The sequence below is a fragment of the Balaenoptera physalus genome (genome assembly GCF_965194825.1).
Source record: "Balaenoptera physalus genome assembly, chromosome: 1".
Classification (NCBI taxonomy): Eukaryota; Metazoa; Chordata; class Mammalia; order Artiodactyla; family Balaenopteridae; genus Balaenoptera; species Balaenoptera physalus.
The window spans coordinates 186514392-186532225 of record NC_138882.1 but is presented as its reverse complement, the minus strand read 5'-3'; the positions used below and the strand labels follow the sequence as shown (position 1 = coordinate 186532225).

The following is a 17834-nucleotide window of genomic DNA, read 5'->3' as shown; positions in this document are numbered from 1 at the left end:
TTTATTATTGCTGCTTTGACATGTTCGTTAAGCCTGACATCTGGGTACTCTCAAAGGCAGTTTCTCTTGCCTTTTTTTTTTCTTCCTTATGGTCACACTTTCCTGTTTCTCTGCATGTCTCATAATTTTTTTTTGCTGTTGTTGAAAACTGGAGATTTTAGATATTACCTTGTAGCAATGCTGGATATTGATTCCTCCCCCACTCCTCCCTGGGCCTGTTGCTTACATTGTTTGCTTATTTGTTTAGTGACTTGGATGGATATCCAGTAAAGTCTGTTTCCCTTAGTGTGCAGCTCTGACTAAGGGGGTGCAGCCTCGGGATGACTTTTTTTCTTTAGGGCCCTCTGACTTTCGGTGATCTCTCTGCTAAGCTATCTGCCTCTGTTGGTGCTATACCCAACTGTTAGCCTAATTGCAAGGTAGGCTCTTTTGTTTTCAGCAATGTCCTGGGGCACAAATTGCTCCACCAGCTCCTCTAGGCACAGCTCCTGAAATGTGCATGGCTTCCCCAGACCTCGGGTCCTGCAGCATGTGTGGTTTTATCAACTCCAGCTCCTGCTGTTTGGATGGCATCTCTTGTAGTAGCTTTCCCTTCCAGGCCCCTTGGGTAGTTTCACTGAAGAATGCCTCCAGCCAGATACTTCCCTGTGAATGAAGGGCTTTTAATAGCACCCAGGTGGGCAGATTTCCAGCAAATTATTTTGGTGAGGGTTGGGGTAGATGCCATCAAGTCTTGCTGGTACAGCAGCAGAGCAACTATTAACCGATTCAATGAGGCCCTCTCCAACAAGCTCTGGACCTCAAGCCAATGGGGTGAGAGGAGGGGTTTTTCCTTTGGGTGCGCTATCTCAGCCCTAGGGGTAATAGTTGTTCCTTATATCTGCAATTATTTTGAGCTTCCTTTACTTCTTGCTTCTTCTCTTGTGACTCCCCGTTATGGTTAATAATTCCTTCTGTTGCACTTTTCCTCACACAGTGCAAAAGCTGGGTGCTGGCAAAGCCACGTGGTCTGAAGGATCCTGCTGTGTGAGTACCTGGAACCAGGAAGCCGAGCCCTTCTCTCCTGAGATGTCTTTCCAGTACTCTTTCTTTCTTTTTTTTTTTTAAATTAATTAATTAACTTATCTATTTTTGGCTGCATTGGGTCTTCCTTGCTGCACACGGGCTTTCTCTAGTTGTGGCGAGCAGGGGCTACCCTTCATTGCAGTGTGCGTGCTTCTCACTGCGGTGGCTTCTCTTTGTTGCGGAGCATGGGCTCTAGGCGTGCAGGCTTCAGTAGTTGTGGCACGTGGGCTCAGTAGTCATGGCTCACGGAATCTAGAGCACAGGCTCAGTAGTTGTGGCGCATGGGCTTAGTTGCTCCACGGCATGTGGGATGTTCTTGGACCAGGGATCGAACCTGTGTCCCCTGCATTGGCAGGCGGATTCTTAACCATTGCGCCACCAGGGAAGTCCCTCCACTACTCTTTCCTGACAATGCTTTGGTGCCAGTGGACAAAGGAAAGACATTGAAAAGTTCCAGCCCATTTTCACAGAGCAGGCAAAAATTGTGAGTTTGGAGCTAAGAGGCAATGCAGTGATAACTGGCAAAAACTCAAATGTCCTTCAGCAGCAGAAGGACAAATATACCACAAATATACCACAAAAGTTGTGATATATTCATACAATGGAATGCGATACCAGAATAAGAATGAATGAACCGCTACATACAACACGGAAGATACGTACAGCAGTGTTCAGTGAAAGAAGCCAGACATAAAGGAACACTCTCTGCATGGTTCCACTTGTATAAAATTCAGAAACCAGCCAAATGAGTCTTGGCTGTTAAAGGAAGGATTGTGGTTACCTCTGGTGGGTGTAGTAACTAGGGGAGGGGGTGGTGGTGATGTGGAGAAGATGCTCTTTATCCTTGGTTTGGGTGCTGGTCACTTGGGTGTTCTTGTTTTGTGAAAATTCCTCAAGCTTATCCTTATGATTTAAGCACTTTTACATATGCACATGTATGCATATATTTATTTATTACAGCTCAGCAAAATTGACTTGAAAAGTGAGAGGATGTTTACACATCCATGTTCATTGCAGCACTATTCACAATTCCTCAGTCAGGTTTTCTAATGGTCTCCTTCTTACAGGAGAGGAAATGGACATGCAGAGACCAGACATAACTTACCTAAGACCACAGAGCCAGTAAGTGGAAAAGGCAGGATTCAACCCAGGTGGGCTCGCTTCTGAGTGGGTCCTGTTAACCTTGGGCTCCGCTGCCTCTCCCCAGGGGGATTGGAGCATCAGAGCGGGGTCAGGACAGCTGACTGGAATAAGATGCACTTTGCCCACCTTGACCAGATGCACAGGAGGAAGGCTGGCCGTGTGTCTCCTATTTTACAATTGAAAGATCAGGCCAAAGGCTCCTGTGCAGCTTGCATGAGACCTCTCCCTTGGTGCCCAGCTGCGGGCTCTGTTTGAGCCTGATATTTGCTGAGCCTTTGGGAAGCCCATCTCCCAAGACTCCCCCTGGTCCCTGTATTCCTTAAGGAAGTAGGTCCCTCCGGCTCCCACTTGTCCTGTTGTGTTTATGTTTAAGAAGCCAGGTCAGGTCACAGGTCAAAGTTAATCCAAAAAGAGTGGGAGGCTACCAAATGTAAAATGGACAGGTGGTGGGAAGCAGTTGCATAGCACAGGGAGATCAGCTGGGTGCTTTTCGACCACCTAGAGAGGTGGGATAAGGAGGATGGGAGGGAGCCGCAAGAGGGAGGAGATATGGGGATATACATATGCATATAGCTGATTCACTTTGTTATACAGCAGAAACTAACACAACACTGTAAAGCAATTATACTCCAATAAAGATGTTAAAAAAAAAAAAGAGAGTGGGAGGGAGGAGACAGCCGATATGACCAGCTCAAGTCCCACTGACAGAAGTTCCTAAGCTCCTCACAGCCTCCGGAACACGGTGGTCCCGTGGTTGGTGCTTCTCGCTGCACTGTGCACCTTTCTCCTGGGGGTCTTTGTCTGGGCTGTCTTTGAGCACTTCCTCGCCACAGGTGTCCCCTCTACTCTGCAACATCCTGCCAAGTTCCGATTTCTGCACTGCGTGTTCCTCTACATGGTCACTTGGGTGAGTTTGCACTCAGGCCCTGTCATGGGTTGGGGCACTCTCTCTCTCTGTGCCTTGCCCCTCCTTTCCCTCCTACATTTGCCTTCCCTCTCTCTCTTCAGACTCCCCCAAGAAAGACAGACTTTGCTATAAAGTGGGCTCTCCATATCCGTGGGTCCTTCATCCATGGATGGGGGGTCGACTGTAAGAGACTGAGCAGTGAAGATGTTGGTATCATGGCGGTCCTGGAACCAGTCCTTCATGGACACGGAGGGACGGACGACGGTCCTCTCTTTTGTGTCTGCTATTCTGTTTCTCTCCTTCTTCTCGTCCTTCCTCTCACCTACCCCCCGCCTCCTTTCCTTCCTACAACAGCAAATATTTACTGAGTGCCAATCACCGGGCTCATTTCTGAGGATTCCCAAACAATTCCAGACCCAGCCTCTGCCCTGAAAAGGCTTAGAGCCTGGCAGAATGAACTTGCTTCAGCCACAGTGTCTTCCACTTCATGGCACACAGGCGTTTCCCTCCTGCTTAGATTGCAAACACCTGGAAGGCAGGGACCACCTTATGCATCTCTGCAAGCCTAGCCCCTAGCCCAGGGCCTGGCACCTAGCAGGTGCTTACTCACCATTTGCTGATCAATCACCAGGGAATTCACCCAGCGTTTCAGAGTGGCCACACCAACCAGGCTCTGAACAGGGGTTTGGGATTTTGGGTAGAACGGTGCCTGCCTAGAGCAGCAGATTTGGAAACAGTTTGGCACTAAGAGATAGGCAACTTGATTTAATCCCAACGTCCCAACCCTGGGTGGAGACCTGATGGCAGCCAAACAGTTCACAATGATGACCTGTGGGGAGAACAACCGCTGAAGGAGGTGAGGAGGCCACGCTCAGCTCTGACAGCCGCTCCCTGGCTGTGTGATCTTGGGCAATTTACTTTACCTCTCTTCACCTCTCTGTGTCTTGGTTTCCTCATCTGCAAAGGGGGAACAATTGCATTTCTTCCATCAGACTGGTAAGAGGATCAAGATGACAGGTGAAAAGGGCTAATTTGTTTGGTGATATTTGGTAAATAAGTAGAATATGTTTCTGTGCTGCTGTAATGTTTCACCAGGGAAATGGATGACTTTCAGAGAAATGAACAAGTCTATGTCATAATTACATGAACGTCACTGCCCCAAGGAGACAGGCTGAGGATGTGGTACTAGCATCTCTCTTATTAATCCGGGTCACGCACTTTGCTGGAGGTCAGGCTGTCTCAAGCCAGTGGCTGCAATCCTTATGGAATTATAGGCTAGTTTGAGGCCCTAGGGCTGAAAATGAGGGCCTCAGATGTCCAGGTGGCCCAGAAAACCCGAGACCTTTCCAACCTTCAGTGTTTCTCCTCAAGAGTAACCCACAAGCCAAGCATCTCTGATGACAGCTGCTCACGGGAGCCTCTGAGATGGGCCATGGAGGGTGAATTCAGCTCATGATGTCCCACCCTGGTCCCCCCAGCACTGAGCCCTCCTAGGACAGACTGCTGATCACAAGGTGACTATGATGAGGGTGGTGATATCCAAGTGGTCACTTGCTTCCAGAAGACAGATGGGTACAGGAATTTTAAGGAGAAGGAGGCGAAACCTAAAAGCTTCTACGGCCCAGAAATCAGGTGTCTAGTTTTGGTATCAGACAACCTTGTGTCTGAGACCTGAATCTTCACTTGCTAGTTTTGTAGACTAATGTCTTTGAGTCTCTGTTTTCTGCTCTAAAAAATGAGGGGCTTCCCTGGTGGCGCAGTGGTTGAGAATCTGCCTGCCAATGCAGGGGACACGGGTTCGAGCCCTGGTCTGGGAAGATCCCACATGCCACGGAGCAACTAGGCCCGTGAGCCACAATTACTGAGACTGCGTGTCTGGAGCCTGTGCTCCGCAACAAGAGAGGCCGCGATAATGAGAGGCCCGCGCACCGCGATGAAGAGTGGCCCCCACTTGCTACAACTAGAGAAAGCCCTGGCACAGAAACGAAGACCCAACACAGCCATAAATAAAAAAAATAAATAAATAAGGATAGCAAGAGATGCTTTTTACAGGTGTGAGGTGGGGATTGAATGAGAAATGCATTTAAGGTGCAAGGTACAGTGCTGGGCACTTAGAAAGGACTCCATAAAAATAGATTATTTGTAGTATATATATCAAATCTCTGAAGGCAAAGACACAGCATTTCCTAAAATCATTATTGATTTAAAAGCTGTGATGAATGATTTCAGCCTTACTAAAAGATATAAGGACTAATATAACAAATGCTATGGATTTTATTTTATTTTTTGTTTTTGTTTCATTTTTTGACCTCTTCCCAGGGTGTGTAGGATCTTAGTTCCCTGACCAGGGATTGAACCCGCGCCCCCTGAGTTGGAAGCGTGGAGTCTTAACCACTAGACTGCCAGGGAAGTCCCTAGATTTTATTTTAAAGGGCAAACTCTGCTAGAATATTTTGTGAAAGAGTTTCAATATCCATCTAAAGTTCTGGATCTCAGGCATTCCTAAACTAGTGATGGTCCCATTTATACTACTACTAATACATTCTTATAAATAATATCAAAATATTATATTATATTTATATTATTTATATATACATATTATAACATTTATGCAAATAATATATTTATAATATAGAAATATAATATTTATATATACAATATATTTATAATATTTATATATAAATAATATGTATTTATAATATTATATAATAATATATAATAATCAATCTTCCTTATTTGCCTCTGTCCTAAATTACCAGCTCTGGCAAATATGGACTCACTGTGAGAAAAAACAAACCAAACCAAACCAAATCTAACTTCCTGGCTGTATCTAGTGACCTTTCAGAATGTCGTGCTAAGAGACGTTTATCACCACATTGCATCGTTCAAAATCCCTGAAACATTTACTCTTCTAGATGCTGGAAATGGATTCCTCAGATGTGGGCTAAGTGGTGGGGAAAGTAGGTCATCTCCACCGCGTTGGTCACCTTGCTCCCACCTCAGGCTGGGAAATAGGGGTTTTGTTGGGAGTTCCCTTTTGAGAAACCTAAGCCTTGGCAATGGGGCAGTGGGGATGGGGGTGGGGTCGTCTCCATGGAGCGAATGCACTGGGGCATCCCATAAACCTGGGGCAGGACCCAGTATGAGCTCACACTTGCCAGGACCCACCAGTGACACACTCCATATGGGTGGTTGCATCTAATTCCCAAGCTTCATCCTCAGGGACTGTAGACTCCATTCTTCTATTTTATAAAATGAGGAAAATTGAAGCTCAGAGAAGGTAACGCTCAAGATCTTTCAGTGAGTCGGTGGTAGATAGAGCTAAGTCTTGAATCCAAATCTGCTGGACTTGAGAACCCAAGCTCTTTCTAGTTTAGTGGTTGAGAACGTAAGTTCTACATCTTACTTGTTGACGGGCAAGGCACTCGACCTTGGCATGCCTCTCTTTTCCCATCTGTGAAATGGAGCTGATAATTGTGCTTGACTTAGGAGGGTCGCTGAGTGGTTTAAGCCAGTTAATAATCCAAATCACTTGGACCAGTATTGGCATGTTGTAGGAGACTAATAAGTGTCAGCTGTTCTTATTATGTTCACAATTATCCCGGGCTGTTTTCTTTATGGCAAAGACACATATTCCATGCGAGGTCCACGGAAGAGATGATCCATTATGGTGGAAATGCATTTAGTACATGAGGTATGATACCATGTGACTATATTTCATGAAATATTCAGATATTTTGCTTGTTTATAACTAGAGTGACCATATTAGTTTAAAAACAATGGACTTCTTTTCACATTTGGCAAATATATAGCCCTTGTGACATTGCTCCTTCCTCCTGAGCCCATGGCAGACAGCCCTAATCGATCTCATTACTCTTTCCTGTTGAACACAAATGAGACTTAAGGGTCTGTCATAACCCAGAGAGGCAATGATGGTATTGACCCAGGTGATGGACCGTCTTTGCCGTCTTAGGCTGGGAGCCAGAGAGAGCGAGGTTGCCAGCCAGCTGCCTTGGACATTGGCTTTGATCAGTTCAATGCCCAGCCACTCAGCCCAAACGTGGGCTAGCTCTTCAGCAAATTCATACCGCTATTCAACCAAGAGCTTTTGGGAGGAGATTCTGACAGCCCAATGCTTTATCTGGACACACCCTAGAGCCTGATGAGCTCTGGGTGCATGCCTTTGAGGCAGATGAGAAACTGGCAAAACACCCTAGCAGTTACAAGGGGCAGGAGTCATCTACCATCCAGATAGATCCTAACCTCTCCTAATATCTCCCGCTCTTTCTCTTACCTCTAACAGGGGAATCTACTTGAGAAATTGGGCATTTGCTCCATGCCCAGATTTATTCAGTTTTTGCACAACAGCGTGAGAATCAAGAAGGACCCTGGGCTTGTGGTAACTGACCTGCGTTTTGGAACCGCACCTGTGAGGCTGTTCCAGCCCAAGGCGGCCTCCCCTGGCCCCCCGCGAGGCATCATCTTCTTCCACGGAGGGGAAGCCGTATTCGGGAGCCTGGGTAAGATGGTCCCCGGCGGCTTCGTGAAGGAAGAGCCTCATCTTCATGCACAACTCTGCCCACCCCTCCCATGGGAACCTTGTTGGAGTCACTCCAAGGAATCAGCAGCTGGACGTTCTTATAGGGAGCCCTGACTAAGGGCTTTGGGCTCAAGTCAGCGGATGGTGTGAAAACGTTCTTTTTTTATACTATGATAGTCTTGGTCAAGGAGAGGGTGGTGAAGTGGCCAGGGCTGGGGTAGGGTGGCGTTTGGTGTTTATGGCCCTGCAGTGTTGACTCTTCTCCGCTTCTTCACCACTCACAGCCATTGACCAGTCCTGTCTGTTCTCACCCCACAGTATTTCCCAAGCCCATGCGTTTCTCTCCGGCTCTGCAAGACCCCTGTGATCTGAAGCCACCTTCTCTTGTCTGCATCCGTTTATCCCTACATCCCAGTAACTGCTCTCCCCATGTCACCCCTCACCCCTCACAGTCTAATCCTCACCCAGCAACCAGAAAGAACCCTTAAAAATACAAGTCGGAACTTGTCAGTCTTGCAGTGAACACTTCCTGTGGCTTTACAGGGTCTTTAGGTGAAATCCCAACTCCTCCCCACAGCTGGTGCTGGCCCTGCAGACCTCTCCAACCTGGTCACCCGGGTCTCCCACCTCCCACGGCGATTCACTCTGCTGCAGCCATGCTGCCTGTTTCTCTGGGCTTTGGACACACCAGGCTCCTTCTCACCCTGAAACTCCTGCACTTGCTGTTCCCGAGTCCTCCAAAGTTGTGTCTCCCCCAACCCCTGCTTTGCAGGATGGGTGACCCCTTCTTCATTCTTCCAGTCTGATCTCAAATGTCCCTCTGCAGAGTGGACTCTCTGGACATCTTATCTAAAGAACTCTCCCTGCCCACTCTAGTGCCCTACCCTATGCCTGACCCCACCTCCATCCCTGACATCATCCTTTAGTTTTCTTCATGGCACTTGTCGCAATCTGAACTTATCTCATTCCTCTGGGTGTTTCCTTATTTACCATCTGCCTTCCCCAACTAAAAGTGGAAATTCCAAGAGTGCAAGAAAGTCTTCTATTTTGCTTGCTGCAGGATCCCCAGGACCAGGCCTGTGGTTTTATTTTTTGAATGGATGTATGAGTGCATGAATATATAGATGGATGGATGGGCAAATAACTGGGTGAAAGGTTATGTTCATGAACCAACAAACCAATGGATGGATGGAGGGATGGCCGCACAGGAGAAAAATTTTTTTAAATTAATTTTTATTGGAGTATAGTTGATTTACAGTGTTGTGATAGTTTCTTGCTGTACAGCAAAGTGAATCAGTCATACGTATACATATATCCACTCTTGTTTAGATTTCCTTCCCATTTAGGTCACCACAGAGCATTGAGTAGAGTTCCCTGTGCTGTACAGTAGGTTCTCATTAGTTATCTATTTTATACATAGTAATGTAATATGTCAATCCCAGTCTCCCAATTTGTTCCACCCTCCCCTTCCCCCCTTGGTAACTATAAGTTTGTTCTCTACGTCTGTGTCTCTATTTCCGCACAGGAGAAAATTTGCCCATGTGAAGAGGTGTGCTGTTCGCATTACATGTTCCCTGAGATTAGGGTGTACTGCCACCTGGTGGTGAAAATACAATATCTGCATTTGCTGCCCTGAAGCTCTCCCCTTTTCAGAAGTTAATTATGAATAATCTCCCATCTACTGGCCTCACCCTTGTCCAAGATCACTCTTCCCTTTCAGAGGCCCCGGGCAGCACCCCCATTCATTGGCTGGGTCTGTTCCCCTTCCTCTGTGGAGGGATGACGTTATTTCCAAAAGTAAAACCAGGGCTCACTCAGCAAATGTTTACTGAGCACCTACTTTGTGTCAGACCCTCTTTGAGGCACGGGGGACACTGTGGAGAACAAGAAAGGTCCTCATTGGAGCCCACTCAAATGAGGGGGCCGGACAGTGAAACAAATGAGTAGGGTAATTTCACATCGTGGTAGCACAGAGCGATGGAGTAGAGAATGACTCAGGGAGCAGATTTAGTTTATCCTATCAGAGGAAGCCTCTCCAAGAAGGCAAAGTTTGAGCTCAGGATCAACTGATGAGAAGGGGCCGGCCCCACAGAGGCCGGGAAAGAGAGCTCCAAGCCTTACGGGAATGGGGTGAGGCACGTGAGGCACCCTCCTTGGGCTCCGTATTTAAAGGGGCACACAAAACCACAGTGATCCAGATAAAGATATTTTTATGCAATATTAAAAATATCAGTATTCATGCAGAAAACTAAGATGAACAACATACCAACGTTTATATAAAAGCAGGATCCAAGAGAGCTGGGTAAGTCGTGCAAAAGCAAAGGAGGATTCTATTTAAAATTTCGATATGTTGTTCATCACGGTCGTTTCTGGCATTCATTTTGATTCCTTAAAATATTGCACCAAAGTATTATTTATCTTGGATACTGAGTGTTTTGACGCTCCCTTAATTTTGCGCCCAAGGCGAGTGCCTTGCTTGCCTCACCCTAGTCCCAACCCTGTTAAGGGACAGCAAATGCAAAACCTCGGGTGCTCGAGAGAAAGAAGAATGTCGGGGCCACAGAGCGGGGGGCTGAAGTGGGGAAGGTCGGCAGGACCAGGTCGTGGCTAGCAGTTTTCTCCACTCTGGCTGCGTGCGCTTTAGAACCACCCGGGGGCTTGAGAGTCACACTCACACCCAGCTCCTACCCCAGGCCGACTGTCAGTCTCTGGGGATGGGATCCAGTATCAGTATTTTAAAAAAGCTCCCAGATGACTTAAGCCAGGTCTGAGACCTACTTAGGAGCTGCCCACTCTGACTCGTTTTGACCCTTCTTCTGTCACCTCCCCAAACCGTGTTAACAAAGCATGTACCCGCCCCACTGTTGCTTCTCTCTGCCAGATGGTCAATCACCACCTCCCCTGACACTGGAATTGCCTGGTGGGATTTGAGAAATCCTGTCCCCTGTGCTCCCACCCTAGAGATTCTGATTTGGTTGGTCTGGGGCTCAGCCTGGGCAACAGGGTGCGTAAACCGCACCCCCACTCCCCCCCAGTATTTCTATAAACAGCCAGGGTTGAGAACTGCTGAGTTAGACATGGTTTATTTGGTACAGATTCTGTGTCTGGCACTGTGCCCATGTGGTCAATGTATTAATGGTCAGGGGCCTGCTCTCTGAGAACCCCAGACATACTGCTCGACTCATAGAAATGGCCCATTCGATCACTGCTTACTTCTTAATAACATCTATACATATATATATAATTATTATTCATATTTCAGGGCAGACACGCCCACCTCCCCTCATCTTGGCTTTATCGGTTTCAAATCACCAAGCCTTCTAGGTCCACAGTTTCCCCTACTGTAAAAGAAAACGTTGCAGCTGGGGAGCCCCAAGGCGCACCTGAGCCACGATATTCAGGAGATTGGGGTGGACTCAGGTGTCTGACTTGGCTTTTTGTGTTGTCCCAGCAGAGGTGGCCAGAGTCACTTCAGAGGAGCCAAGAATAGGAAGAAAGGGAAGATGCCACACCCAGTGCCAGCACTGTTGGTAGCTCTTCTTGGGGGCTGGGGAGCAGTGCTGGGCCCCGTGGGGCACCGACCTCCCTACAAGTGGCTGTTGTTGTGTCGGTTTTGCCTTGCAGACATGTACCGCGCCCTGTGTGCTTTTCTATCCCAGGAGACCGACTCTGTGCTGCTGTCGGTTGGGTGAATTGTTGGAGAAAGTCGGTGGGTGTTACCTGGGTGACAGAAGGGAGGGGTGAGGCCTCGGATGATTTGCAGAACAGAGGGAGGGGAGGTCCTAGGCCCCCGAGAGAGGCACTCTTGCACATGCATCCACGGAGACAGGCGCAGCATGGTTCAAAACAGCCCAGACCCGAAACAACCCAAATACCCCTCGACGGGAAGTGCATGAATCAACTGTGGCATAGTCAATGTCATATGGCACAGCTATTAAGACGTTATGCGATATGACATAGCTGTTCAAATGAGTGAACCGGAAGGCACACCATACTGTGGATGAATGTCGGCAGTATAACAGTCAGTGAAAAAATTTTCAAAAAATTACGTAAAGCCAGATACTTTGTCTACAAAATTTAAAACAATTAAAATCATAATAATACTTTTAAGGAATATACCGAGATACAATGGAACTATGTAAAAAGGAAAGAAAGGGAGTGATGGATACGGGATTCAAGGTAACCGTTCTCTCAGACTGGGAAGGCAGCGAGATGGGATGGTGGTGGGGGTATTAAGGGCTTGGCTGAAGGTTCTGGTCAAGGTCCTGGCTGTGGTTTGGGGCGATGATGCTGCAGGTGCTTTTTGCATTGTTGAAACTAATACCTTCAAGTCCCAATCTGGGTTTAGGCTGGGTTCGAGTCCCGGCACGTGGGTTCAAGTCCCAATCTGAGGTGCACGGTTTCAATTAGGCCTGGGACAAACTTTTAAATATTTGTTTCTAAGCTTTTTTTTTTTTTTTTTTTTTTTTTTAGCTTGGGGCCATTTTGACTTAAAAAATAACTTTTTAGCTTCATGCTTTCCTTTAATGTTATTTGAAATAACTGAACAAAAAAATTGGAATTAATTAATGTTTAAACGTGTCTTTGGGAATTAATAAATATTAATATTATTAATATTAAAAAAACCCCTAATACCTAATGGACTTACGAACTAACTAGCTAACTAATTAACTGCTGGCCATGCAGGGACCAATGTTGGGAGCGTCTCAAGAAAACCACGACTCAGGGCACCTGAGGTTCTTTGAAAACAGGAGAGGGGGAGCTTTTTAGTGGATGGAGGGGGCCATGGGTACCACTCACCAGAATTCTGGTTCTTAATCCAACAGATTACAGCAAGTCACAGGGAAACAGTTTAGAGAAGGCAAGTGAGAGGAACTAAACACTGCCCTTTTAGGTTCAACCTCTAGAACAAGCCCCCTCATGTAACTTACTTAAAGTAACTTCCTTAGCATCTCTGGTTTTCTTGATGAGCTTGAGGAAGACAGCATCTTTCCAGGATCCATCAACGTACCTCCCAGCCGGCTGAGCCTTGTGTCTGAAATTCCACCATCAGAGTTTCCACCAGACTTTACATCTCTGAAGGGTGATAATAAAAACATCCCTTGAACACATAAAGGTGTTAATAAGCACCTCTGTTAATACCCTGTAGGAAATTGTTGAGGATATTGTTATTCTAGATAGTTGAAAAGACCTAGCACGCAGGCCAGACTGGTTTTGATCGACAGGCTGGTGGAAGAAGAAAGGCAGGTAAGGTTCTTCAGGCTGCCAGGGGGCTGCAGGTGGATGGTGCCTGTGAGGAAATGCCCCGAGAGCACTGTCCGGTGGGAAATGTTCAGGAGCTGGGTGCCCCCTGATTCCTCATCAAGACATAATGCGGTTTCTTAAGTAAGCTCCTGGAGGAGATCAGCCTTTCAACTGTTTGGTTCTGCAGAGCCTTCACCCCTGTGGTGGATGGGCAAGAGAGAGTCCAAGGAGGCATGGGCATTTCTGCTTCCTTCTGGCAGGTCTGCGTTGTGATCTGCGGACACAGCGCTGGGGCAGGGATTGTGACCTTGACCTCTCAGACCTTGGTGGGCAGATCCGGTCTTCCTCGGATCCGGGCCCAGGTCCTGATTTATCCCATTGTCCAACTCATCAATTTTCGGCTGCCATCCTTTCCGCAGAACCAATACATCCAGTTCCTCACCCGGAAGTTCATGATGCGTGTTTAAATACGTGCTTATCGACTTCTCCTGGTGGGATGCCATCTTGAGTGGTGCTTTTATTCCCCCGGAAGTCTGGAAGAAGTAGTGGAAGTGGGTCAGCGCGGGCAACATACCGGAGAGATTCAAGAAGACAGACTGGGCTTCCCTGGTGGCGCAGTGGTTGAGAATCTGCCTGCCAACGCAGGGGACACGGGTTCGAGCCCTGGTCTGGGAAGATCCCACATGCCGCGGAGCAGCTAGGCCCGTGAGCCACAACTACTGAGCCTGCGCGTCTGGAGCGCGTGCTCCGCGACAGTGAGAGGCCCGCGCACCGCGATGAAGAGTGGCCCCCGCTCGCCGCAACTAGAGAAAGCCCGTGCACAGAAACGAAGACCCAATACACCCATAAATAAATAAATAAATAAATAAATAAATAAATAAATAAATAAATAAAAAGACAGACTACCAACCCCTGTTTCCTGGTCCTTTCAATGAGGCTGCCTGTCTAGAAAACAATCCCTTGTTGGATGTGGAACATACACCCCTCATAAAGGATGATGAGACCATTGCCCAGCTTCCCGAGGCCTTCCTGGTGAGCTGTGAGTATGACATCCTCCGTGATGACATCTTGCTCTATAAGAAGTGCTTGGAGGACTAGGGGGTCCCCGTGACATGGTACCACGTGGAGGATGGCTTTCATGGATCTCTGATATTATTTGATAGGAAGCCTTTCTCTTTCCCATGCTCCCTGAAAATTGTGAATGCTATAGTCAATTATATAAAGCGCACACTGTAACCCTGGGGCCCTGAGTAGGGCATAGCAAGTATAGACTCTACTACATGCTGAGTCCTTTGATGAATTGTATTTTATTGATTAAGGAGATGCTAAGTCAGGACTTACCCTGCAGGGGAAGGATGAGATGTAAGCTAAGAATAGCCTTGCCTAGTGTTTGAGAAAATCCAAACTGTGTCTGTTTCCTTTCAGTGCCAACAGTGTTCAATTCTGGATCTAGCAACATTCTCTAACATTCTCATTCAGGTGAAATAAATAGTCAATGGAGAAAAAAATGCCTTTAAAATTTCTCAAAGCTCTAACACACAAGGCCTCTGCAGAATGAATGCCAACAGCTGGCCACACTGTCCGTGGTGGGTATATACCCATAATGCTGAAGCATTGCTTGGGGTCAGGTCCCTGTTGGAGGAGGGGGCACCTAATTGTTCCTGGGGCCAAAGGTCACCAGCCAAATTCCTGCAGATTGGTTACAGATTGGTTCCAGTTGGCCTGAGAAATGCTGCTGCAGTGGATCTCTGCCCTCAGTATAGCCACATTTGGGCTGGACTAAAGGGAAGTTATGGAGGAGATCACTGGAAAGGGAGATGCAAGAAGAAGCAAGAGGAAGGCAGTGAGGAAAAGGGTGGGCTCTGGGGGCTGGGGACTTTTCCTGGGCTTAAGTCTTTAATCTGAATTCCAAAATGAGATCACTGGTTACCAAGAGGCAGGGTCTCAGAGCCAAGGCAGTCTTGGGAATCTCTGGGTGCCATCTGCGATATGGAAACTGCATTCCCTAAAGCAGTAAGGTGTCAGCATTCTTTGGTACACTTATATATTGGTCCCACTTTTACAAAGAACCTTACCTTCACTTAGCCCACACCACTTTCTCTGCTCACAGAGAAAAGGAAGAGAATATTTGTCTTGCATGCTGGGGGCAGTCCACATTAGCTTTTGCATTGGGCCCGTGTTTGCTAGATACATTTGTAGTAGCACTGGGCCTCTCTGCTGCCTAGTCCCACCCAAGTGCTAAAGCTGGAGGATCTCTCTTCTCTGCAACCATAGCATCTCTTGGTGCCAAGGACCTCACCTATGACTGATGGAGGAGGGAGTCTTACAGGTGTCTTGGATCCTTGCCGAGGGGGCAGATATCTACATAAGCAGTTTGGACTGGGATCCTGGGAGCATCAACAGGCATCATGATTCATGTGTTATATGCAAGCAGCTTTGATGGAAAAGTTTGTTAATTATCTATTGCTGTGTAACAACACTACCATGAACTTAGTGGCTTAAAACAGCACACATTTATTATCTCACAGTTTCTGTGGGTCAGGAGTCTGAGAATAGCTTAGCTGCAATCAAGGTGCTGGGGCTGTGGTTTCATCTGAGGCTCGACTGGGGAGGGATCTACTTCCAAGCTCAGTCAGGTTGTTTGCAGAATTCAGTTTCTTGAAGTTGTAGATGGAGAGCTTCAGTTGCTTGCTAGCTGTTGGCCAGAGGCCACTATTGGCTTCTAGAAGCCACTCACAGTTTTTTGCATGTGAGTTTTCCCCAAATGGCTGGTTTCTTCCTTAAAGTGAGCAAGGGAGAAAGACTTAAGCAAGCTAGCCACTAAAATCTAAAGTAATTTAATCACAGATGTAATCACATATATGCCATCATCTTTGCCTTATTCTGTTAGTTAGAAGCAAATCACAGGTCTTGCCCACACAAGGGGATCACACAAGTATGTGAACACCAGGGAGTGGAGATCTTGGGGGCCACTGTAGAGTCTGTCCACCCCAAAAGGTGTCTCCAGAAGGGGACGGGAAGGACAGTCAACACAACTTCTCTGCCTAGGAAATACATTGGCTTGACTTTCTGGAGCTAGTGATGATAGTTATGGGCTGTACGTTGAGACTCTTCCCCATAGGGTCCCCCAGGAGAGGTCCTCTCATTTCTCCCCAGTCCTAACTCCCATCACATCACCATCATCTGGTTTCCCCAGGGGGCAGTAATCTGGACCTTCCTCTAGTCTCTTCCCAGTCTATGTTTATGATAAACTCTATGCTTTTGTATTAGTCAGGGTCCAATCAGGAGAAGGAAATCACACCACTCATCTTCTTTTTTCTTTTGCAAGTCTTTATTAGCCTCAAGTACAATAAAATCTTCTGAAGACATTTTCTGCCTTCAAGGATCTACCTAAAAATTACATCCAGGAACACTTATAGGAAATTGTGGACACACAAAGTATCTGGACAGCTAAATGTATCACAATACAAGATTTGATAAGTAAAAAGTCAAGATTATTGATTTTTTCAAAGGGCTGGACAAAGACATAGGGCTCTTCTAGTCTAACTGATCATTAAATTTTTTTTTTATTGTAAAATAGTTGATTTACAATGTTGTGTTACTTTCTGCTGTATAGCAAAGTGAATCAGTTATACATATACATATATCCACTCTTTTTCATATTCTTCCCATATAGGTCATTACAGAGTATTGAGTAGAGTTCCCTGTTTTATACAGTTGGTCCTTATTAGTTATCGATTTTATATATAGTTGTGTGTCTATGTCAGTCCCAATCTCCCAATTTATCCCTCCCTTCCTTTCCACCCTGGTAACCATAAAATTGTTTTCTATATCTGTGACTCTATTTCTGTTTTGTAGATAAGTTCTTTTGTAGCATTCTTTTTAGATTCCACATATAATATCATATGATATTTGTCCTTCTCTGTCTGACTTACTTTACTCAGTATGATAATCTCTAGGTCCATCCATGCTGCTGCAAATGGCATTATTTCATTCTTTTTTATGGCTGAGTAATATTCCATTGTATATATGTACCACATCTTCTTTATCCATTCCTCTGTTGATGGATATTTAGGTTGCTTCCATGTCCTGGCTATTGCAAACAGTGCTGCAATGAACATTGAGGTGCATGTCTCTTTTCAAATATGGTTTTCTCTGGGTATATGACCAGGAGTGGGATTGCTGGGTCATATGGTAGCTCTATTTTTAGTTTTTTAAGGAAACTCCATACTGTTCTCTATAGTGGCTGCACCAATTTACATTCCCACTAACAGTGTAGGAGGGTTCCCTTTTCCCCACAACCTCTCCAGAATTTCTTGTTTGTAGATTTTTTGATGATGGCCATTCTAACTGGTGGGAGGTGATACCTCATTGTAGTTTGATTTGCATTTTTCTAATAATTAGTGATGTTGAGCATATTTTCATGTTTTTTTTTGGCCCTCTGTATGTCTTCTTTGGAGAAATGTCTGTTTAGATCTTCCACCCATTTTCTGATTGGCTTGTTTGTTTTTTTGTTATTGAGCTGCATGAGCTATTTGTATATTTTGAAGATTAATCCCTTGTCTAACCCTATCATTTTTCAGCTGGGGAAACAGCTGCTCCAAGAGTGAGCTGATTCACCCAGGATCACCCAGGGATATTCGAGGCATGAGTGGGGGAGTGGCAAGAGTGTCTGAAAAATCGGGCAAAGGATAGCTCCCACAGGCTTTGTAGGCCATGTAAAGAAGTTTAGAGTTTAACTTAAAGCCTTTGGGATACTAATGTTTTTAATCAGAGAAGCAACATGATTAGATTTATATTTTAGAAAAAGTGTCCTGGAAGAAGTTGGGAAACATGTTGCAAAGGACTGAATGGTTAGTTAAAATGCTACAACAATCCCCCATCCCCTCCCTGCTCTCCACAAAAGCAAAAACAAACAAACAAACAAAAACACAT

The 17834-nt window shown here is 46.2% G+C and overlaps 1 protein-coding gene across 1 annotated transcript; it reads left to right on the top strand.

Moving 5' to 3' along the window:
• Positions 1–808: 808 nt before the first annotated feature.
• LOC309658915 (arylacetamide deacetylase-like 4) lies at positions 809–17647 on the top strand (the record flags this gene model as incomplete). Its single annotated transcript, XM_082458085.1, is given in 7 exon segments — positions 809–813; positions 2938–3115; positions 7419–7749; positions 11280–11343; positions 13027–13360; positions 13791–13994; positions 13998–17647. Coding segments are annotated over 7 exon segments (1254 nt in total). The 3' UTR covers positions 14136–17647.
• Between the last annotated feature and the right edge of the window lie 187 nt (positions 17648–17834).